Source organism: Podarcis filfolensis, assembly GCF_964270895.1.
Source record: "Podarcis filfolensis genome assembly, chromosome: 5".
Taxonomy (NCBI): domain Eukaryota; kingdom Metazoa; phylum Chordata; class Lepidosauria; order Squamata; family Lacertidae; genus Podarcis; species Podarcis filfolensis.
Window position 1 is genome coordinate 87,181,556 of NC_139608.1, and position 23,668 is coordinate 87,205,223.

The window sequence follows — 23,668 nt, forward strand, 5'->3', positions numbered from 1 at the left end:
AACAGCTCAAAATGGATTATCAGGAACGGGGGAGAATTTTCATTCATTTGAAAGCAAATTTGTGCCTCCAGGACACATGGATCAAAATGCAACCATTCTTTGGGCTTTGCACCTCTCCGAACTTTGCAAAACAGTTCTTAGCTCCAAAAATGTTTAAAAAAGAAGAAATGTGTGCATTTTAGGTTTAAATGTGCACTTTAAAATATTGCTATAAAATACATGTTTAAATGTGTATTTTTGTGATAAAATGTGTATTTAAAAACAATCTTTGAAGAATCTTTTTTAAACATTCGAATGAAGGGAGAAAATGAATGGTATGGACTTACGAATGATAGAGACCCAGGCCAGAAAAGGAACAACGTATTCATCCCAGCTGATCAGGGTTCCTTTTCAATTTGTATAGACATCAAGCTTGCCTGGACTTGGGAGTCAGTTGTGTTGGTGACTGCACAATGAGCTATGTGAGAAAATGTACACACAGCCCATGCCATCATGCGTTAGCAATTTGTGCACATGTCAGCTAGTAGCCCGTTGGCAAAGATACAAAGGGACCCTCCCACCCTTGGGTGCTCAGAGTCTTAACTCTTATCTGCTTGCCTCACCCCCAGTGCACTCCCAACTTGGCTCTACTCCCCAACCTTTTAGACAGGCCTGTTATACAAGGAGAGTCCTAAGTGCTCCCCATCCCCTTTTAAACTGAGAATCTCTGCAAACAGAACCCAATAATACATTTAGTCATACGAGAAAGGCAGTTTTCCAGTAGGGCTGCTATACGTATGGGTTTTCCTGGACACATACGGGAATCGGGTTGCAAAAATGGCGCCCGGGCGGATTTTTGCTGAATCGGCAAAATGTCTGGGGAAATCTGGATGTATGGCAAGTAGGGCGATTTCTTTTTTATAAAATGCTTTAAAAATCCAAGAAAAGCCCAAAAACGTGATGGGGGGGGGGATGTTCCCCCAAAAAAGTTCCAACAGCTTTGTGTGGATTTGGGGAATATGGCAACCCTAGTTTCCAGTCTCCGGCCATTCTGTGTGTTGTTGCTGTCTTAGATCTCATGTCCTTCTTCTTGCCCCTTTCTGCATATCTCCACAGTATACTCAAGGCCCTTTATTGGACAGCTTGTATTGGACCAAATGGTACAACAACGAATCCCTAGGCCATAACACTCAGTCATACATCTATTACGAGAACTTGCTGCTGGGGGTCCCACGAATGCGTCAACTGAAGGTGCAGAACAACTCGTGTGTGGTGCATGAAGACTTCAAGGAAGACATTTTTGGCTGTTATGATGTCTACAGTGAGGAGAAGGAGGACAGGTCCCCCTTTGGGCTCCTCAATGGAACAGCGTGAGTAGATCATAACTTCTGCCTTTCTTGAGTTTCACAAACTAAGAGCTTGGTCATCCTCTCCACTGTTGGAAACAGGGCCGGATTTAAGTTTGATGAGGCCCTAAGCTACTGAAGGTAATGGGGCCCTTTATATGTCCATCTGCCCTTTTTCAACAACAAATTGGCGCTGTTTTTCGCGTTGAATATATGCTATATGGTAATTTATGGACATAATAGGTATCTAAAGCCATTTGCACATGTTGCCATGCAACCAGTCCATGCAGAATGTAGGCACCCTATATATAGAAATGAGCAAACCAGTGATATTTTAGAGAGCAGGCTAGCAGGCCATGACTTACATCACAGGAGCCTACACAACACAAAACACTGTTGCTGTATGTTGGTTTTATTTTATTTGTTTTTTATCTTATATTTTGGAAATGTACAGTAACCTCGGGTTACATACGCTTCAGGTTACATACGCTTCAGGTTACAGACTCCCGGAAATAGTACCTTGGGTTAAGAACTTTGCTTCAGGATGAGAACAGAAATTGTGCTCCGGCGGCGCGGCGGCAGCAGGAGGCCCCATTAGCTAAAGTGGTGCTTCAGGTTAAGAACAGTTTCAGGTTAAGTACGGACCTCTGGAACGAATTAAGTACTTAACCTGAGGTACCACTGTACATCCAGTTTTTCCCCCTTTATTTTTTGGGGTGGCTATAGCTTGTTTAGCTTGTAAATCCGGCACTGGTTGGAAAGCAAAAGTAACGTCTACACCTTCATATCCTCCAACGTTTTTCTGATGAAAATAGGCATGTCCTACTCTATTTTTATTATATTTATTATTTTATTCTGTTTATACCCCACCTATCTGACTGTGTTGCCCCAGCTACTCTGGGCAGGTTCCAAAATACATGAAAACATAATAAAACATTAACCCTTTTTAAAAACTTCCCTATACAGGGCTGCCTTCAGGTGTCTTCTAAAGGTTGTATAGTTACTTATCTCCTTGGCTCGGGGGTCACATAACTCCATACCTTCTGACATTTCTCCGATGAAAATAGGGACGCCCTGGGGAAAAGCGGGACATTCCAGGATCAAATCAGAAACCAGGATGGCTTCTGCAAAATCCAAGACTGCCCCTAGAAAATAGGCACTTTTGGAGGGTCTGCGGTTGGCATGAGAGGGGGAACCTCCGGTTTGGTAGCCGGTGGGATGTCAGGAAGGTTATTCTGAGACACGATCAGTGCAAGCAGGGACAGGTGATTCCCAGCCTGGTGGTCTTTCTTAGCCACCAGGAGCAGGTAACAGTGAAACCAAGGCCAGCTCAAGACATTTTGCAGCTTGAGGCAAAACAGAAAATGGTACGCATGCACTTGCTACGCACGCATGCTGCCTCTGCCGCCGCCTGAGGCGACTGGAGGTGGCCTGGGTTGGCCTTGACACGCTGAAGGTGGCAGGGAGAGAAAAGGAGGCCAGAAAAGAGCAGACAGCAGCCCTGCTCTTCTGAAATGGCAGCTGTGTGTGACAAAGCCACTTCCGAACTAGAGAGGAGGTGGAGTTGCGGGCTTCACGCCCCTCCCCGCAATACTAGGGGAATCCTTGGTCGCGTCATCTCCTTGGCCAGCCAATTGGCTGGTCCAGGAGGCGTGGCCCGTCCTATTTAGGGCCGGCGCGGCCAAGGATTTCCCTCTTTCCGCGCTCCAGCTGCTTACGTTTTCCCACCCTCCCACCCGTTAGGTTCGGATCTCTGACATTGCTATGGACTTCGGTTGGCCGCCTGGTAGGATTTTTTTCCACTTGGCAAATTGGCACCAGCCATTTGGTTTTTCACCTACCTCGTAGCAAATAAAGGATTCCGGGGGGCGTTGCCCTGTCCGAAGCCTATAGAGGTGTGGGCCTAAGGCACGCCCCCGAGCGGTGACTCCGGGGGACTACCTAGTTGATGTACATCAGCAGGACTCCCCCTACTGGTGGTTAACCCTTGCCGGTCTTCAAGCTAGCAGGCTGAAGCTGGTTAGTCGATAGGACCAATGCCTAAGCCAATACCGCTCAATTCCTGTAATCAATAAAGTTGTGGCCTTTTTTGCCCATTAACCTTAAACTCCGGTGTCTTGTGTCTTTATTTCTGAGGGGGGAGGCAGAAACTCACCACGCAAGTGCAGGAGGCCGCGAGTGGCATGACCCTCAGGCACCTGGATCTGCCACCTCTCCCAGCTGTCCCCAGCCTGACTCCTGAGGCAACTGCTTCAAGGAGACTAATAGATGGGCCGGCCCACAGTAGAACCATTGAGTAACGAGCTGTTCCAAAGTTAATTTCAAGGTGATAGTTCTTACCTTTAGATAAACCATGAACCTGGGGTTCGGATAACATGCTAAGCCTAACCATGGAGCCAAACAGGAGGAGCAGGACCTGTGGGGGAGCAAAGAGTCCAGCCATAAACACCGTTCTGGAAGCCTGCGCATTCGCTCCATGCCTTGTTTCAGCGCAGACTGAGCCAACGTCGTGTAAAGGGTTCCGAAAATATTTGATGTAAAGAATATTGGCCAGAGTCCCAAGAACTGTGTTCTGGTTGTGTGCACCTCTGGGGCATTAAGTTAAATCTTTTTGGGGGGGGGGGGAATTCATGTGCAATATGCACATGGCATCCCGGGTCTGGAATAGATAACATTTTGGCTTTGTCCATCAGCCCCCTCTTTCTCTTGTTGCATCTTCTGTGTGCAGGTGGCAGTACCACACAGAGGAAGAGTTGGACGGTTCCTCTCACTGGGGCCGGCTGACAAGTTACAGCGGAGGAGGTTATTACATGGATCTCAAAATGACCCGTCGGGAAAGCGCTAGAGCTCTCCGAGTCCTGAAAGAAAACTTGTGGCTCAATCGGGGAACTCGCGTGGTTTTCATTGACTTTTCTGTGTACAATGCCAATATCAACCTTTTCTGCGTCCTGAGGTGAGCGACCATCTATTACCCATTTCATATGTCATTTAATGTGTCAATACAAAGGGAAGTTGTTAATATTGCAGTTGTTGTATAAGGAATTGTTATCTCGACTGGAGTGCGATTGAAATTAATAAGATTTTGGAACGCAGAAATAAAGAAAATCGTTAAACCATCAATTCTAGCACGCGGGGGGGGGGGGTCATAGCTGTCAACGTTTCCCTTTTCTTGCGAGGAATCCTATTCGGAATAAGGGAATTTCCCTTAAAAAAAGGGAAACATTGACAGCTGGGGGGGGGTCACCTAAATTACAGTGGTACCTCGGGTTACATACGCTTCAGGTTACAGACTCCACTAACCCAGAAATAGTACCTCGGGTTAAGAACTTTGCTAAAGGATGAGAACAGAAATCGTGCGGCGGCAGCAGGAGGCCCCATTAGCTAAAGTGGTGCTTCAGGTTAAGAACAGTTTCAGGTTAAGAACGGACCTACAGAACAAATTAACTTCTTAACCCGAGGTACCACTGTATTTAGCTTCAACCAGAGCCAGGGCCTTTTCAACACTGGCTCCGGCCTGGTGGAACGCTCTGCCTCATGAGACTAGGGCCCTGCAGGATCTGATTTCTTTCTGCAGGACCTGTAAGACAGAGCTGTTCCACCTGGCCTTTGGCTTGGAGCCAATTTGATTCCCTCCCCCTCTTTCTTTTTTCTTTTTCCTTTCTCCTCCTGTGATGAGGCTGCATTTTAATATTTTAATATTTCAATATTTTAATGTTGTATTTTAATCTTGTTTTTAAGTTGTATTCATTCAACTTGTTTTTATTATTGCTTGTTAGCTGTCCTGAGCCCGGCCTTGGCTGGGGAGGGCAGGGTATGAATAAAAATTATTATTATTATTATTATTTAATTTGGTATCAGGATGATTGGTATTAGTAATTGTATTATAATTTGGCATTGTTTTAATGAGGCTATTGTTGGAATGAAATTGAAAACTAATAAGAATTATTACCAAAGACTGCAGAATAGTTACAAAACCAATATGCAGAGCAGGTGAGTTCATCTTTCAATCACGTTTTGTATATACGCCTATTGATCTGCCATTCTTCTTTGAGGCACGTCAATGGAAAATGCAGCATTGGTTTTTGCCCATACACATTCTCTTCCCTCCATATTAGGTTAGTGATTGAATTCCCAGCCACCGGCGGAGCCATCCCTTCGTGGCAGATCCGAACAGTAAAGCTCCTCCGCTACGTCAGCACCTGGGACTTCTTCATTGTCGCTTGCGAGATCATCTTCTGCGTCTTCATCTTCTACTACGTGGTGGAAGAGATCTTGGAGCTGCGCATTCACAGGCTCAAGTACTTCACCAGCATCTGGAACATCTTGGACATCGTTGTCATATTGGTGAGATTATTTTCCATTCATATTGAACGAACCATTGAATGATGACACAGGAAAGACACATAGCTTGGGTCCAAGAAGGCCACAACTTTTATTGAGGACAGATGAAGGGTTTGGCAAGTTATTGGAAAACTAATTTGACCATCAGGCTGCCTGCTGAGCTATACAGTGGTACCTCGGGTTAAGTACTTAATTTGTTCTGGAGGTCCGTTCTTAACCTGAAACTGTTCTTAACCTGAAGCACCACTTTAGCTAATGGGGCCTCCAGCTGCCACCGTACTGCCGGAGCACAATTTCTGTTCTCATCCTGAAGCAAAGTTCTTAACCCGAGGTACTATTTTGGGGTTAGCGGAGTCTGTAACCTGAAGAGTATGTAACCCGAGGTACCACTGTATACCGTTTGGGGTCAGCCCGAGGAGAAGAGGACCTAATGACACACATCAAGGAGGTCTCCCCTGTGAGATTGACACCTTGAAGAGTGGTATGGTCCCCGCCCCTCTCTGGGTGTCAGGAATGAGTCAGCTCCAAGTGAAAGGCTGCAGCTAAATGCAGAAAACAGCCAGGAACAGAAAGGCTGCTTTGATGTTAGTCAGATAGAGGAAAACCAGCAGCTGCATACTCCGGCTCCTCCTGACCTTGATGTGCAAGCTGATAAGACAGGAACGGAGAGCAGGCTAGAACGCTGTCAAAGCTCGTCGGAAGCACAAACAGGCAGGGAAGAGTGAAGAGACAGCCTCTCAGAGAATGGGGAAGAGGCGGGAGCTGACCCACTCAGTCCGAGATCTCGACGAATGAGAGTGCTGCAGGATAGGAAGCAAAACAAAAGACGTCAGAAGCGAAAGTTCAGTTGCTTCTGGTCACTCAGTCTTCAGAAGGGTCGTCTTGAATAATGGTGCCGCAGGCTTTGTTCAAGCCGCCCGGAGCTATCTGGGGTTTTTTTGCAATAAAGCCTCCTTTTTAATTAGCTACGCTTACTGTGTTATCAAGCTGAGAACCTGGACTCCTGACACTGGGTTTCCAGCTCCTCCTGGATCCCTTTAATAGGATACCTCTGCACTTTTAGAGGGGCGGGCAGAGGCTGCAACCGCCCCTCCACCAAAGACTAAGGTTGTCTGGGAGCTGACAAGGAGAGCAGCGCAGATCAGAGAAAGACAGGGAAACAACATACCCTCCGACATTCATCTGATGAAAATAGGGACGTCCTAAGGAAAAGCGGGACATTCTGGAGTAAAATCAGAAACCGGGACAGCTTCTGTAAATCTGGGACCGTCCCTGGAAAACAGGGACACTTGGATGGTATGCAGGGCCGGATTTAGGTTTCATGAGGCCCTAGGCTACTGAAGGTAATGGGGCCCTTTATATGTCCAGCTGTCCTTTGTCAACAACAGATTGTCACTGTTTTTTGTGTTGAATATATGCTATAGGATAATTTATGGACCTCATAGGTATCTAAAGTCATTTGCACATAACAAAATATGTATTTTAATATTAGGTAACAGGTACAACCTAAGGGACGCGAGTGGCGCTGTGGGTTAAACCACAGAGCCTAGGGCTTGCCAATCAGAAGGTTAGCAGTTCGAATCCCCACAACGGGGTGAGCTCCCGTTGCTTGGTCCCTGCTCCTGCCAACCTAGCAGTTTGAAAGCACGTCAAAGTGCAAGTAGATAAATAGGTACCGCTCCGGCGGGAAGGTAAACAGTGTTTCTGTGCACTGCTCTGGTTCGCCAGAAGCAGCTTAGTCATGCTGGCCACATGACCCGGAAGCTGTATGCCAGCTCCCTCGGCCAATAAAGCGAGATGAGTGCCGCAACCCCAGAGTTGGTCACGACTGGACCTAATGGTTAGGGGTCCCTTTACCTTTACCTTACAACAGCTTGGCCTACATTCAACTGTGCTGCCCTGCAGTCTGCAGCTGCATGCTACATGTTGCCCTGCAACCATTCCCTGCAGAATGTAGATACCCTATATATAGAAATCAGCAAACCAGTGATATTTTAGGGAGCAGGCTAGCAGGCGGGGCCCATGACTTACATCATAGGAGCCTACACAACACCAATATCTGCTGCATGTAGGTTTTATTGGTTTTTTATCTTATATTTTGGAAATGTACATCCAGGTTTTTTTTCTTTAATTTTTTTTGGGGCCCCAAGAGAGTGGGGCCCTAAGCTATTGCTTGTTTAGCTTATATGTAAATCCGGCACTGATGGTATGCAATATGTGAAGCAGCTGACTATGTTAAGTATGATTGCAACCTCACCTTTGCAGAAATTATATGTGTTTCTCGACTAATTAGCAGGCGACAAGAGAAACTGCCTTGCCCCAATAGTCTTCCTTCCAAAATGCACTTCCACCTAATGAACCTTCATTAGACACCTTCATTGGGAGGGTGTGATAGGGCACGGTATCTTTCCTAGGCACCAAGCACAACTGCTGAAATTTGTTCAGCAGTTCTAAAGCACCCGACACCCAGCAGTGCTGTCAAAGTCCCTTTGGGCCAAACCAACCTTTCTCACACCTGACGTCATATGTGATGTTCCCCACCCCTGGTGTAGTCGAGCAATATGGCTACAGAAAGTCCGAAAGAATGATGAGGCTCCACTCTCTGTAGAATTTCCTTTAAATCCCAGGGTTTTCCCCTCAGCTTTCTATTGTAGCCATCGGATTCCACATCTTTCGCACCATTGAGGTCAACAGGTTGATGGGACAGCTTCTGAGAAACCCCAGCATCTATGCGGACTTTGAATTCCTGGCTTTTTGGCAGACTCAGTACAACAACATGAACGCTGTGAACTTGTTCTTTGCCTGGATCAAGGTATCTATCTGTCTGTCTGTCTGTCTATCATCTATTATCTATCTAACATCTATCTATCATCTATCTATCTATCTATCTATCTATCTATCTATCTATCTATCATCTATCTATCTAACATCTATCTATCTATCTATCTATCTATCTATCTATCTATCTATCTATCATCTATCTATCTAACATCTCTCTATCTCTCTATTTCTGTCTCTCTATCTCTCTATCTCTCTATCTCTCTATCTCTCTATCTCTCTATCTCTCTATCTCTCTATCATCTATCTTCTATCGATCATCTATCATCTATCTAGCATCTATCTATCTATCATCTATCAATCATCTATCTATCTATCATCTATCTATCATCTATCTATCTATCTATCATCTATCTATCTAACATCTATATATTTATCTATCTGATTATCTATCTGCCCTTCATCTGAGGATCACAGGGCGATTTACAAGATAAAAACTTGGCTTCCTGACTATGAATCAGTCTGTTGTCAGTCAAAGATTCCAGGACTCCTAGGATGGAGCATCTATATTATGCATAGAAGCGTAGATTCGTAGAGTTGGAAGGGACCCCAAGCGCCATCTAACCCAAGCCCTGCAGAAATCTCAACTGATGCATCTATGCTACCCAACCTCTGCTTCTAAACCTGCAAGGAAGGAGAGTTCACAACCTCCCAAGGGAGACCGTTCCACTGTTGAACAACTCTTACTGTCAGGAAGTTCTTCCTGATGTTTAGTTGGGATCTCCTTTCTTGTAACTTGAAGCCATGGGTTCTGGTCCCACTCTCCAGGGCAGAAGAAAACCAGCTTGTTCCCTCCTCCATGTGACAGCCCTTCAGATACTTGAAGATGTCTATCATATCTCCGCTCAGTCTCCTTCACCGTCATCTTCTCCCCTGCCCTCCAAGGGTGCCATCTCTAGGGGGCCCTGGGTGCTTGAGCACCCACCAAAATTTTTGGGTGGGTGCCCAGTACCCACACCACATGGTACCCAACGCAACTTCTGGTGCCTTGTGAAACACCAGAAGTCACGTCCGAGGCACACAGCAGAGCGGAAATACAGGGCAAACGACATGCTGTATTGAATGAATACAGGATGTAGTATTTTATATTGAAATGCGGGGTGATCCTGTATTATACAGGATGGGTGGCAACCGTACCACAGCAACTGGAAACCATAGCTGTCAAGCGTCCCTTATTTGGAGGGACAGTCCCTTATCCCAGCACTGTGTCCAGCTGCTGTCCCTTATTGATGGATGTCCCTTAAATTTCCCGGGTTTCAAAGCAAGCAGCTCCTCTCCCTCCCTCCCTGCCAGCCAGGGAGGAGGGAGGCTCCAACTGTGTTGCTTGGCTGCCTGGCCCGGCCCCCTCCAGCCTCCTCTCACCAGCCTCGGCCCCCAGGAACCCCGCCCCGCCGGGACTGGTGGGAGCCTCGGGCCCTTCCGCCACCATCCTCCTCACGGCTGCCAAACTGAGTGTCTCTGCTGGGGCCTCCCCTCTGCCTACCGCCGCCGCTCCCGCTAGGCCGTACTGCGGCTGTGCTGCCGAAGGACCCGAATCAAATGGGCAGCCTAGCATGGTCTATGAATTTATGAGGAGCCTTGAGAGGAGAGCAAGGGCAACCATAGAGAAAGCAGTTCAGAAAGAGGAGGAAGAGGAGGAGGCGGAGGCGCGGGCAGGTGTTCCAAGGGCTACAAGGGAAGGACCGCAAGCGCTTCTCCCATAGATTTGTAGTGGTAGACTAGCATAGATGGTCTGATCTGCGGGTTTACTTCGGGCGCTATTCCCCCCCCCTTCCTCCTGCCCCACCTGATGGAATTGAGAGCTGCAGATGGAGCATGAGAGAAAAGATACAGAACTGCAGCAGCATCTTCGTAGCTTGAACTTCGTTTTGCGCGAAAAGTGGTTGCTGCTTGTAGTTATTTAATTGCAGTGTTTCATCGGCTGGTGTCTTGAGCAGCAACCTCTGGAAACGAAGGGCTAAAAACCGGCGCTGCTCTCCAAAATTATCTGGTCCCTTTTAACTCGTTGACTAAAATCCCTTATTTTGGCTGCTGGTCCCTTCTTTTCAAATCTGTAAGCTGACAGCTATGCTGGAAACGTGCTGAAAATGGACCCCCTCGACACTTTTAACTGCGGTTCTTTGCAAGGCATATCATTCTCCCTCTCTGGTTTTTGGCAAAAACTATTTATGTGCTGTACTCAAGCTGGCTGAGGACGGCATGCTTTCATTGGCTGGGTGAAGTCCTGAGTAGTTCAAAAGTCATTCAGGTTCCGCTGCTCCACTTAAGCCTAAGGCAACAGCTGCTGGCCAGACAATATGGGGTGCATGCGTTTTAAATGTTGAAATGAGAAATTTCCAGGGCGACAAAATTTGCAGAGGGAGCCACCTACCGGATGTTGTGTGCAGTGTCTTCCCCTTTTGTCATGAATAAAACAGACCTGTTTGAAAAACTGAAGAACTGTCGCACAACCACAGTACAACCCCTTACAACCTGATACACATACAGACAACCCCATATTGGAGGGGACATTTCTGTTTTCAACAGAGGTATGTTGGAGAGTATGGAACAGACACCCTCAAACCATCAGCCACAGAAGACCTGCATCTGAGGTACAGAGGTACCTCAGGTTAAGTACTTAATTCGTTCCGTAGGTCCGTACTTAACCTGAAACTGTTCTTAACCTGAAGCACCACTTTAGCTAATGGGGCCTCCTGCTGCCGCCGCGCTGCCAGAGCACGATTTCTGTTCTCATCCTGAAGCAAAGTTCTTAACCTGAAGCACTATTTCTGGGTTAGCGGAGTCTGTAACATGAAGCATATGTAACCTGAAGCATATGTAACCTGAGGTACCACTGTATACCATTAGCACCCTGTCAATCTTTGTCACTTGAGAGGAAGTCCATAAATTCCCCCAGGCTTTCTCCTCATCCCATCTCACTTTAACCTGTCCTTAACCTGTCCTTCTCTTTTCCTTCCCCATCCAGATATTCAAATACATTAGCTTTAACAAAACGATGACACAGCTCTCCTCCACCTTAGCTCGCTGTGCGAAAGACATCCTAGGCTTTGCCATCATGTTCTTCATCGTCTTCTTTGCCTACGCCCAGCTAGGATACCTTCTCTTCGGGACCCAAGTGGAAAACTTCAGCACCTTTGTCAAATGCATGTGAGTGGGCCTCTCTTTCCTCCTCCTCCTCCTCCTCCTCCCCCTCCTTTAAGGTTTTTGGTCGCATGCCACCACATAGGTTGGTAAGCACTGAATTGTACCGCATCACACACCTGCTCTACATTTTATAGTGTGTGCCTGATTGTGTAGACTAGCGTGTACGGGGTTTGTTTGTTCTCCTGTTTGCTTGTTTGTTCAGGACAAAAGTATAGACCGCTTAATCAGAAAACTCTCCAAGGTTGTTGGTAAGCGAATAACCTTTCTCTCAGGACTGGAGCTCAGCTTCCAGAGCAACTCGGAGCTGGGTGATAGATCGATATATCATCCAAAACTGGTTTGAAGTCCATACAGTGATACCTTGGTTCTCAAACTTAATCCGTTCTGGAAGTCTGTTCCAAAACCAAAGCGTTCCAAAACCAAGGCATGCTTTCCCATAAAAAGTAATGCAAAATGGATTAATCTGTTCCAGACTTTTAAAAACAACCCCTACAACAGTAATTTAACATGAATTTTACTATCTAACAAGACCATTGATCCATAAAATGAAAGCAATAAACAGCGTACTGTTGTCAATCAATCAATCAATCAATCAAAACAAAATAAAAAAATTTCTTCCAGTAGCACCTTAGAGACCAACTTTCGTGTGCACGAAAGCTCATACCAAGAACAAACTTAGTTGGTCTCTAAGGTGCTACTGGAAGATTTTTTTTTATTTTTTTTTTACTACAGCAGACCTGTTGGGATTTTGACTACATGCAATTCTGTGCAGCTTCACACGGAATCAATTAAGAGTTGGCAGACAGCCAAGGATGACTGAGGAGTTATCTGCCTGGAAATATGGGACCCTGGAAACAGCTTTACCATTGGTTAAGGTCTCACACAGGCATGATGATTTATGACCTTACTGACTGGAATGTGTTGGTTGGTCAGTGTGGTGTTCTGAGAGTCGTTTGGAGTTTGTTAAGAGAGAGCTAGTTAAGATCTGTGTATCTGTTCTGTTCTTGTATATAGTAACTTGAAGTCTGCTGTAAATAATAAACACCTCTAAGTAATCAAGTTACTGGTAGCAGCGTCTTGTTCCTGCTTCGTCCATCCTGCCTGCAACTGATTGCTTTTGAGAACTCTGCATATGCTCTGCTAAGGTCTGGCCAAGGTCCTGCAACAGGTCAAAGTTGCAAAACACCAATAAGACCAACACGGCTACCTACGTGTAATCAATCAATCAGTAGCTGAACTGGGTTCCACAGTCACAAAAACAAACCAAAAATGAGCCACAAAAACAAAAAACCAAAAATAAATAGCAAAAACCAGGCAGACCTCAGCGTAGCACTCAAAATGGAAGTGTGACACTCAAAACAGAAGCGTAACACTCAAAACGGAGCACGTTCGGGTTCCGAAAAAGGTTTACAAACCGGAACACTTACTTTTGGGTTTGCAGTGTTTGGGTTCCAAGTTGTTTGAATACCAAGGAGTTTGAGAACCAAGGTACCACTGTATTGTGATATCGGTTTCATAATTTTTGACCTGCCAACAGTGCTTTTTTCTGGGGGGACACAGGGGGACATGTTTGTCGGCATCTGGGGGTCGAAAGGCCAGATGGCTAGCCCCCAGCTGGATCGTCTCCCTCTCAGCCTTCACGCTGCAGGGATTCATCGACCTCTGGCTCCGACGTAAATCAGCGACTAAGCTTGCTGCCTTGAGCTCACTATACGTAGCAGAGTAAGCTGCACAACAGAAGAGGTTGGAGGCTGTGGATACATACGAAAACTACAGATTTATATTACATAAATCAGAACAAAGAAACATGTCGTCTCTCCTTGCCGTCTTCACGGAGAGAGTCTCAAAGCCAAAGCAACACAGCGGAAGTTCCGCTTACGCCAGCAAACTGCGCTGGAATGTAAACAGACATGTGACACACTACAATCCCATGTCTGCAGCAAAAGGTGGAATAGAATCTCCCAACATTTTGTGTTGCCAACTGACTGACCGATGGACCGACATGCCAGCTGTCTCCGCAGCAGCAGCACAGACTGGAGCTCCATCATTCTCCCCTCTGGTGCCCGGGGAGGGGAGTCTGGGGTGGCCGTGGTGGAGGCGACGGTTCTGCTCCCCCTCCTTCTCGCTCAAGCCGACCCTGCTGTCGCCCTTCCCGTCCTCTCAGTGCCACCTCTGCCACCTTGAGTCCCTCGTCCAGGGATTGGGGGGGGAGGGGGAGGAGCCAAAATGAGAGTACTCCTAAACATTTTTTAGGAAAAAAAGCACCACCTGGCAATATATTGCGAAACAGGTAAACTCTGTTGGCTCAGCTCTCCCCTGCCTCATGCAGGGGGCAGCAAATTGCAAGAGCAGTGGAACCACAGTGTGGGGGAATCCGTGAAGCTAGCCAGTGCCTCTACATAGCTCCATATATTTATATATATATCAGTATATTGCGATGTTTAACTGGTGATATACCACAATGTTGGAAACCAGATATCGCCCAGCCCTAGAACAACTCTACTGGATGGACCCATTTCACCAGGCCACAGAGTTCAGTATTTGAAGGAATAACCATACAAAGTTGCCACGTGCAAATCTAAGTGCTTTATATCGGGGGGTGGGGTAGTTTTTAAATTCACAGGATAGCCATCTGTCAGGATGCTGTCAGTGGCTCCCGGCTGGTTGCCCAGGAAAGTATAAAGGCAAGGGAAAGTTTCCAACCGTCCTTTTTTATTTCAATCTTTACAGAGAGAGGTCATAGAGCCCAGCTTCTTGGATAATGGCATTGTCCCAAGTGACTCTCCACCTCCTATCTCTCCCACCTCCTCATTCATCAATATCATCATCACCTCATCTACAGGTGTTGCTAAGTGCCCTCTGTCTTTGAGCTCTTTGCTCTCCTACTTTTAAGGCTCGCCAGGTTCCCCCCTCTGACCAGTCCCTGACACCTTCTGACCCTAATCTCTCTCATTAAAGATATTATAAGCTATTATGGAAGGGACATGGGTGGCGATGTGGGTTAAACCACAGAGCCTAAGGCTTGCCGATCAGAAGGTCGGCGCTTCGAATCCCCGTGACGGGGTGAGCTCCCATTGCTCGGTCCCTGCTCCTGCCAACCTAGCTGTTCAAAAGCACATCAAAGTGCAAGTAGATAAATAGGTACCACTCCGGCGGGAAGGTAAACGGCGTTTCCGTGCGCTGCTCTGGTTCGCCAGAAGCGGCTTAGTCATGCTGGCCACATGACCCGGAAGCTGTACGCTGGCTCCTTCGGCCAATAAAGCGAGATGAGTGCCGCAACCCCAGAGTGGGCCACGACTGGACCTAATGGTCAGGGGTCCCTTTACCTTTAAGCTATTATGGATGCAAGCAGCCCCCCGCTTTCTGCTTGAATTTGGCCCCACAGCTTGACCTGCCCTGCACCTGATGCCCAGTGATTTCAGGAAATGGACAGGTGGCTCTCGTTTGGTCCAAACTACTTCATGGACCAAATGGGGAGTCCTGGCAGGACGAAGAGGTTCCCCACTGAGGCACTAACCTTACAACTTCAGTTACATGTTTTGTATGTTTGCCCGGTTTCGAATCTTCCATTCCTGGGTAAGGTGATTGAGAGAGCGGTTGCTGAACAGCTTGGTAGGTTTCTGGATGAAACATCGGCTCTCGACCCATTCCAGTCCGGCTTCCGCGCTGGTCATGGGACCAAGACGGCTCTGGTCGACCTAACAGATGATCTCCGCAGGCAGCTGGATCGAGGGGGGTCGGGGCTGCTGATTCTTCTAGACCTGTCAGCAGCCTTCGACATGGTCGATCATGAACTCCTAGACCACAGCCTTGCCGACGTGGGGATCCAGGGCACAGTCCTCCAATGGCTGCGCTCGTTTCTCTCTGGTCGGGGACAGAGGGTGGCGCTTGGGGGGGGGGAATTGTCATCGCGCCACTCCTTGGTGTGTGGAGTGCCTCAGGGTGTGATTCTCTCCCCGATGCTTTTTAACATCTTTATGCGCCCCCTCGCCCAGCTTGTCCGGAGTTTTGGGCTGGGTTGCCATCAGTATGCCGATGACACCCAACTCCATCTGTTGATGGATGGCCATCCTGACTCGGCCGCAGACACCACTGACCAGATGTCTGGAAGCTGTGGCTGGATGGTTACGTGGGAGCCGGTTGAAGTTAAATCCTTCGAAGACAGAGGTCCTCTGGCTGGGACGGAGCGATATGGGATTGAGGGGGCAACTCCCATCTCTTGCAGGGGTGCAATTAGTGCCAGCATCGTCCGTTAAGAGTTTGGGTGTAATCTTTGATACCTCCCTCTCTATGGAGGCGCAGATTGCAGCTATAACAAAGGCGGCATTTTTTCATCTCCGCCAAGCTAAGCAGTTGGCTCCTTATCTCTCTCGCCCTGACCTAGCCACTGTGATCCACGCGACGGTCACCTCCACACTGGATTATTGTAACTCGCTCTACGTGGGGCTGCCCTTGAGACTGACCCAGAAACTCCAGCGGGTGCAGAATGCTGCGGCGAGACTCCTTATGGGGTCTTCGCTGCAAGATCATATTCATCCGGTACTATACCAGCTGCACTGGCTCCCGGTGGAGTACAGGATCAGGTTTAAGGTGCTGGTTTTAACCTTTAAAGCCCTATACGGCCTAGGACCCTCGTACCTACGGGACTGCCTCTCCTGGTATGTCCCACAGAGAAATTTACGGTCTGCAAATAAAAACATCCTGAAGATCCCAGGCCACAGAGAGGTTAGGCTGGCCTCAACTAGAGCCAGGGCTTTCTCGGCTGCGGCTCCAATCTGGTGGAACGCTCTGTCACAAGAGACTAGGCCCTGCAGGACCTGACATCTTTCCGCAGGGCCTGCAAGACAGAGCTGTTCCACCAGGCCTTTGGTCAGGGCGCAGCCTGACCCCCTCCTCTGGCAATCTGCACAGAATTTTGCTTAATGGTTGCCATCAATTTGATTTTAATTTGATTTTAATTAATTTTATAATGAATGTTTTTAGAATGTTGGATTATTTTGATTGTTGTTAGCCGCCCTGAGCCCAGCTTCGGCTGGGGAGGGCGGGATATAAATAAAATTTATTATTATTATATTATTATTGTGCACAGAAGGTTCTGTCATGGGAAGTATGGGTCCTACAAGCCCAGCACAACACTACAAAGCCCTACTTCTAGACTGCCAGAGCCCTGAGCTCCTCCATTCAAGGTCTAGGGATACACGGTGACATATTTACCACTTGAACTTATTTTCTGCACCCAGCGAAGCATTCTGCCATACATTGCTGACCCTGACCCTCTTCCTACCTTCCAGTTTCACCCAGTTTCGAATAATCCTCGGCGACTTTGACTACAACGCCATTGACAACGCTAACCGGGTCTTGGGGCCGATATATTTTGTCACCTACGTCTTCTTTGTCTTCTTTGTGCTGTTGGTAAGTTGTGCGTTATTGCTTTCTATTGCTCCTGCCAACCTAGCAGTTCGAAAGCACGTCAAAGTGCAAGTAGATAAATAGGTACCACTCCGGCGGGAAGGTAAACGGCGTTTTCGTGTGCTGCTCTGGTTCGCCAGAAGCGGCTTAGTCATGCTGGCCACATGACCCGGAAGCTGTACGCCGGCTCCCTCAGCCAATACAGCGAGATGAGTGCCGCAACCCCAGAGTCAGTCACGACTGGACCTAATGGTCAGGGGTCCCTTTACCTTTGCCTTTTACAGAGATTACCGCTGTTTCTCAAGTGTCCCTATTTTCCAGGGACGGTACTGAATTTACGGAAGCCGTCCCTGTTTCTGATTTGATCCCAGAATGCCCCACTTTCCCTTAAGACGTCCTTTTTTTCTTCGGAAAAATGTTGGAGGGTATGAAGTGATGTGACCTATGAGCCAAGCAGATAGGAGCAAATGCGCTGGTATTTTGCAAAGAGATGGAGCTGTGAAAAAGCCGGCTGGAAACCACTCCAGCGTTTTGGAATATATTAGATTCTGTTCTCAAGTTATATACCATCAGGAAAACAAACAAACAGATTATTGTCACAACAGCTCAATGCAGGGCTTTGATCTAGATTTCGGGAAGTCTCTCTGCTTTACACCAACAAAATATTGCAAACAAGATGGCAGGAATCCCAGCTTGGCCCCGTGACCATGGGAAGCCCGGGGCTGTGGGTGCTATGCAGCGTGCATGGCTCTGGCACTGAAATTTGTGAGTGCCCAGCCCCTTCAGGGGAATTTTGTGGGTGCTCGGGCAGCCAGGGTCCCAGGGCATTGGCTTGTATATTTTATTCGGGATTGCTCAAAGCAGGGCTACCTGGAGCAAGCAGCAGTTCTTTGCATCGAGCAAGTCTCAAGCAAGAGCGCTTATAAGTGGTGTCGTGAAGAAGAGTTTTGCGCCTCCATCTTCTTTTCTTCTCAGTTTGTCTAGGTCAGGGGTGGGGAACCTGTAGCCCTCCAAATGGCAAACCCTCCAAGTGTCACTATTTTCCAGGGACGTCCCTGATTTAGAGAAGCTGTCCCAGTTTCCCATCGGATCCTGGAATGTCCTGCTTTTCCTTAGGATGCCCCTGTTTTCATTGGAAAAATGTTGGAGGGTTTGATAGGATGTCCCTACTTTCACTGGAGAAATGTTGGGGAGGGTATGGAGTTATTTGACCCCGCAAGCCGTCTGGTGGCAATCCTATATAGGGAAGTTTTTTCAATGTTTTATTATGTTTTTATATGTGTTGGAAGCCACCCAGAGTGGCTGGGGCAACTCAGTAGGATGTGTGGGGTAAAGGTAAAGGTAGAGGGAACCCTGACCAGTTGCGGACAACTCTGGGGTTGTGGCGCTCATCTCGCTTTATTGGCCGAGGGAACCAGCGTACAGCTTCCGGGTCATGTGGCCAGCATGACTAAGCCACTTCAGGCGAACCAGAGCAGCTCACGGAAACGCCGTTTACCTTCCCGCCAGAGTGGTACCTATTTATCTACTTGCACTTTGACGTGCTTTTGAACAGCTAGGTTGGCAGGAGCAGGGACCGAGCAACGGGAGCTCACCCCGTTGCGGGGATTCAAACTGCCGACCTTCCAGTCGGCAAGCCCTACTCTCAGTGGTTTAGACTATAATACAATGACTGTGTCCCCCCCCAGCACTGAACTAGGTGGCTTGTGGGACATTTCCTTCTTTTTGGCACTGCCACTAAATAGGTGGAGTGGGAAAGACTACATTATTTGTGACAGCAGTTGAGCATATATATATATATATATATAAAGATTCTTGAAGTGTTATAGTTGGGAGGTATAATTTACAGTACTTTCATTTGCTCCATGGAGCAAAGAGGGTGCTTTATGTGTCTAGTCCACATGGAGGAACCGACCCTTCTGCTTCTCTTCCCACAGAACATGTTCCTGGCTATTATCAACGACACGTATTCTGAAGTCAAAGAGGAGCTTTCAAACCAGAAGAATGAACTGCAGCTCACGGATATTCTGAAACAGGTTCCTTCATTAATTGAAATCCACATTTCCTCTCCTGTGAAATTTGGATTATGTTTCGGAGGGTTTGTGCATTGAGAAAACGCTCACCATTATAAGGCTTTTCTGGGAAACGATAGATGATGGGAAGTGGGGAATTTGGGGTGTTTGTTTGAATCCTGTCAATGAATGGTGGTGGTGGGGGGGTAAACCTGATAGAGGATTAAGGTCGACTCTAGACAAAATCCCCCACACCAGCTTCAAAATCAGGTGACCTGCTACAGAAACACACACACCCCTTTCCTTTTGAACCCCCACATCCTGAGACAACAAAGGTTCTGCTACAGAAGCCATAAGGAGGGAAAAGAAGGGCAGTCTTTTCCTCCTTCCAATTTCTGCAGCTTCAGATGCTACATAGAATCATAGAATAGAATCATAGAATCATAGAGTTGGAAGAGACCACAAGGGCCATCGAGTCCAACCCCCTGCCAAGCAGGAAACACCATCAGAGCACTCCTGACATATGGTTGTCAAGCCTCTGCTTAAAGACCTCCAAAGAAGGAGACTCCACCACACTCCTTGGCAGCAAATTCCACTGTCGAACAGCTCTTACTGACAGGAAGTTCTTCCTAATGTTTAGGTGGAATCTTCTTTCTTGTAGTTTGGATCCATTGCTCCGTGTCCGCTTCTCTGGAGCAGCAGAAAACAACCTTTCTCCCTCCTCTATGTGACATCCTTTTATATATTTGAACATGGCTATCATATCACCCCTTAACCTCCTCTTCTCCAGGCTAAACATGCCCAGCTCCCTTAGCCGTTCCTCATAAGGCATCGTTTCCAGGCCTTTGACCATTTTGGTTGCCCTCCTCTGGACACGTTCCAGTTTGTCAGTGTCCTTCTTGAACTGTGGTGCCCAGAACTGGACACAGTACTCCAGGTGAGGTCTGACCAGAGCAGAATACAGTGGCACTATTACTTCCCTTGATCTAGATGCTATACTCCTATTGATGCAGCCCAGAATTGCATTGGCTTTTTTAGCTGCCGCGTCACACTGTTGGCTCATGTCAGTTTGTGGTCAACCAAGACTCCTAGATCCTTTTCACATGTAGTGCTCTCAAGCCAGGTGTCACCCATCTTGTATTTGTGCCTCTCATTTTTTTTGCCCAAGTGCAATACTTTACATTTCTCCCTGTTAAAATTCATCTTGTTTGTTTTGGCCCAGTTCTCTAATCTGTCAAAGTGTTTGAATTTGGGGTGTTTGTTTGAATCCTGTCAATGAATGGTGGGGGGGGGGGATAAACCTGATAGAGGATTAAGGTCGACTCTAAACAAAATCCCCCACACCAGCTTCAAAATCAGGTGACCTGCTACAGAAACACACACACCCCTTTCCTTTTGAACCCCCACATCCTGAGACAACAAAGGTTCTGCTACAGAAGCCCTAAGGAGGGAAAAGAAGGGCAGTCTTTTCCTCCTTCCAATTTCTGCAGCTTCAGATGCTACATGGCAGCACCCTGGCATGCAGAACCCCAGCAACCCTCAGGATGCATAATTTCCTCAAGGTCCACAAAACTTGGGGTCCTTCTGCCCCACTGTTATGCATCACGCTGGGTGCCGGGAAGAGGGAAGAGGGAGGAACAGCTTATCTCCCCCTTGGACTACTGCAATGCACTCTACATGGGGCTACCTGTTATGTACTGAAGTTCTTACCCTGGGCCAGCAGGGGGATACTGTAGATAGTTTTCACTCAGGTCCACATATGCAAATAAGGGATTGAAAGTAACGTTCAGTGATTGGATAGTTACAGAAAGTGGTTACTGTTGCGTTCTAGTGGAGCTCTATATAAGTAGGCCGGCTGAACCCTTCAGTTCAGTTCAGTTCTGGTCTGTGAATAAAGAAGAGCTGTTTGAAGAATCGCTGTGTCGTCTGAGATGTTCACCCACAACTTAACATTACCTTTGAAGGGGACTCAGAAAATACAACTAATCCAGAATGCGGCAGTTAGACTGGTGACTGGGAGCGGCTGCCAGGACCATGTAACACCGATCCTAAAGGATCTTCACTGGCTCCCAGTACATTTCCGAGCACAATTCACAGTGTTGGTGCTGACCTTTAAAGCCCTAAACGGCCTCAGCCCAGTATACCTGAAGGAGTGTCTCCACCCCCATCCATCAGCCTAATGTCCAACTCCGAGGGCCTTCTTTCCTCACTGCAAGAAGCAAAGTTACAGGGAACCAGGCAGATGACCTTTTCAGTAGTGGTACCCACCCTGTGGAACACCCTCCCATCAGATGTCAAGGAGATAAAGAATTATATAACTTTTAGAAGAAGAAGAGTTTGGATTTGATATCCCACTTTATCACTACCCGAAGGAGTCTCAAAGCGTCTAACAATCTCCTTTCCCTTTTTTTTAATAATAGATTTTTATTAATTTTACAACATATATTAAAACACAATACAACTAACAATTGACGACACATAAACAAACAAACATGTAAACACATATAATTTCTTAACCTCTCTTTCTTGAACCTTGTTTCCACGACTTCCCCATACCTCCCTTTTCTGCATCCCTGTTTTAAACTTTTCCAGCAACCCCTAATTTCAGTACTTGTAATTCAGTTTCTAATCTTTTTCCTCTTACCCAATTATTTATCACTGCAATTCTGTTTTACATTACCCATGACATTTTAGCACTCATTAATTTTACAACAGTTCTTAAGATAAACTTTAAATTTCTTCCAATCTTCTTCCACCGTCTCTTTCCCTTGGTCACGGATTCTGCCAGTCATCTCAGCCAGTCCCATATAATCAATCACTTTCGTCTGCCACTCTTCCAGCGTGGGTAGTTCTTGTGTCTTCCAATACTTTGCTACAAGAACTCTTGCTGCTGTTGTAGCATACATAAAGAACGTCCTATCTTTCCTTGACACCAATTGGCCTACCATGCCCAGGAGAAAGGCCTCTGGTTTCTTATGAAAGGTACACTTAAGTACCTTCTTAATTTCATTATAGATCATTTCCCAGAAGGCCTTGATCCTTGGGCACGTCCACCAAAGGTGGTAGAAAGTACCTTCAGTTTCCTTACATTTCCAGCATTTATTATTGGGCGTATGATAAATTTTTGCAAGCTTGACTGGGGTCATGTACAATCTCCTTTCCCTTCCTCCCCCACAACAAACTCTCTGTGAGGTGAGTGGGGCTGAGAGACTTCAAAGAAGTGTGACTAGCCCAAGGTCACGCAGCAGCTGCATGTGGAGGAGCGGAGACACGAACCTGGTTCCCCAGATTACGAATCTACCGCTCTTAACCACTATACCACACTGGTTCCTTTAGAAGACATCTAAAGGCCGCCTTGTATCAGGAGGTTTTAATGCTTGATGGTTTTATTATGTTTTTAGATATGCTGTAAGATGCCCAATGGGTGAGGTATAAATAATAATAAATATTATTAGTATTATTATTAAGCTCTTCAGACACACTGCAGAGAGAACTGGAAGGTGTGCAGGGTGGGGGGGACATGTGAACTCACTTTGATGTCTTGTGAAGAATTGTTCTGATTTCATTGTGACCATATTCCAGACTGTTCATGTTGCTGCCATACCTCTTTCCTCTGCCTGCAGCAGGGTGAGGTGGCAAGGCTGAATTTTTCCATGCATCTTTTAACTCCAGGGCTATAATAGGACCCTAATGAAGCTGAAGCTGAAAAAAGACCGGATCTCTGATGTGCAAAAAGCTTTGCAGAAAGGGACCAAGGAGCTGGAATTTGAAGACTTTAAGAACAGCTTGAGAGAGTAAGTAGCTTCAGAGGTTGCAGAGAACTTTCTTAGAAGTCCCTCATACCACAGACTGGCATCGGCCAACAAACAATGTTTGATGCTAGACTTCCTCACATATCTTAGTCTCACTGTGGGAATGTTCAGGGAGGCAGGAGAGGATATATTGTTTATTAATATCCTTCCTAACTTGCGCTAGCAAGTTCCATAACTTAGCAGAGTTTTACATTCCCCTTTTAAACGCACAGCAGATAGCTGGTTGCAGGCTCGTTTAAGCCTTTCACAATAAAGTTCCTGGTAAGTCCCCTTATTATCCCTCTTAAAAGAATGAACACGCCACAATCTTGTTTAAAGTACACATGTTTACTCACATCATCAGTTCACAGTTGGATTCCTGAAGGAAGACTTAGTTACAAAGTATATACATTTGGACCTATCCCGTATGGGGGAATAATCCCAGTGACTGCAGGCTAGCAGTCCTGCAGTTCACACACCGAAAGGAAGATGGAGAAGAGTCGAAAAGAAGAAAGTGTGTTGTGTGCCTTGCCCTTTTTGTTACCTGGGCAGGTAAGGTCACGCCCGCCTCTAGTCACATGCAAGAGGAAGGATGCTCCAGGCCAGGAGGAAACAGGAAGTTTTCGACTGGCTGGACCAAACATTCCTGTGCTGGTCCCATGGGTTTCCGTGAGGTGTGGTCCGAGTTCAGTCCGAGGTCGAGGGTGCAGTATTGAGGCCGTCCATCAAAGTTGAAACTGGGTCCAAAGCAGGGAGTCAGGCAAGGTCAGGAGATCCAGCAGGACAGGGTGCAGGCAGGAACTGGCTA

General features: G+C 47.0%; 1 protein-coding gene across 2 annotated transcripts in view; it reads left to right on the forward strand.

Annotated features, from left to right (window-relative positions):
- Positions 1–23,668, forward strand: part of PKD2L1 (polycystin 2 like 1, transient receptor potential cation channel) — a 53,761-nt gene that overhangs the window by 24,331 nt on the left and 5,762 nt on the right. For both annotated transcript variants that reach the window (XR_014548620.1, XM_083615583.1), the window contains exons 4-11: positions 1,096–1,349; positions 4,054–4,278; positions 5,441–5,669; positions 8,308–8,478; positions 11,470–11,651; positions 16,940–17,060; positions 18,995–19,093; positions 22,742–22,863. Coding sequence is in view for 1 of the 2 variants with exons in the window: in XM_083615583.1 (XP_083471709.1) it covers positions 1,096–1,349; positions 4,054–4,278; positions 5,441–5,669; positions 8,308–8,478; positions 11,470–11,651; positions 16,940–17,060; positions 18,995–19,093; positions 22,742–22,863 (1,403 nt within the window). In the remaining variant the exon portion in view is untranslated. The remainder of the gene's footprint in view (positions 1–1,095; positions 1,350–4,053; positions 4,279–5,440; positions 5,670–8,307; positions 8,479–11,469; positions 11,652–16,939; positions 17,061–18,994; positions 19,094–22,741; positions 22,864–23,668) is intronic.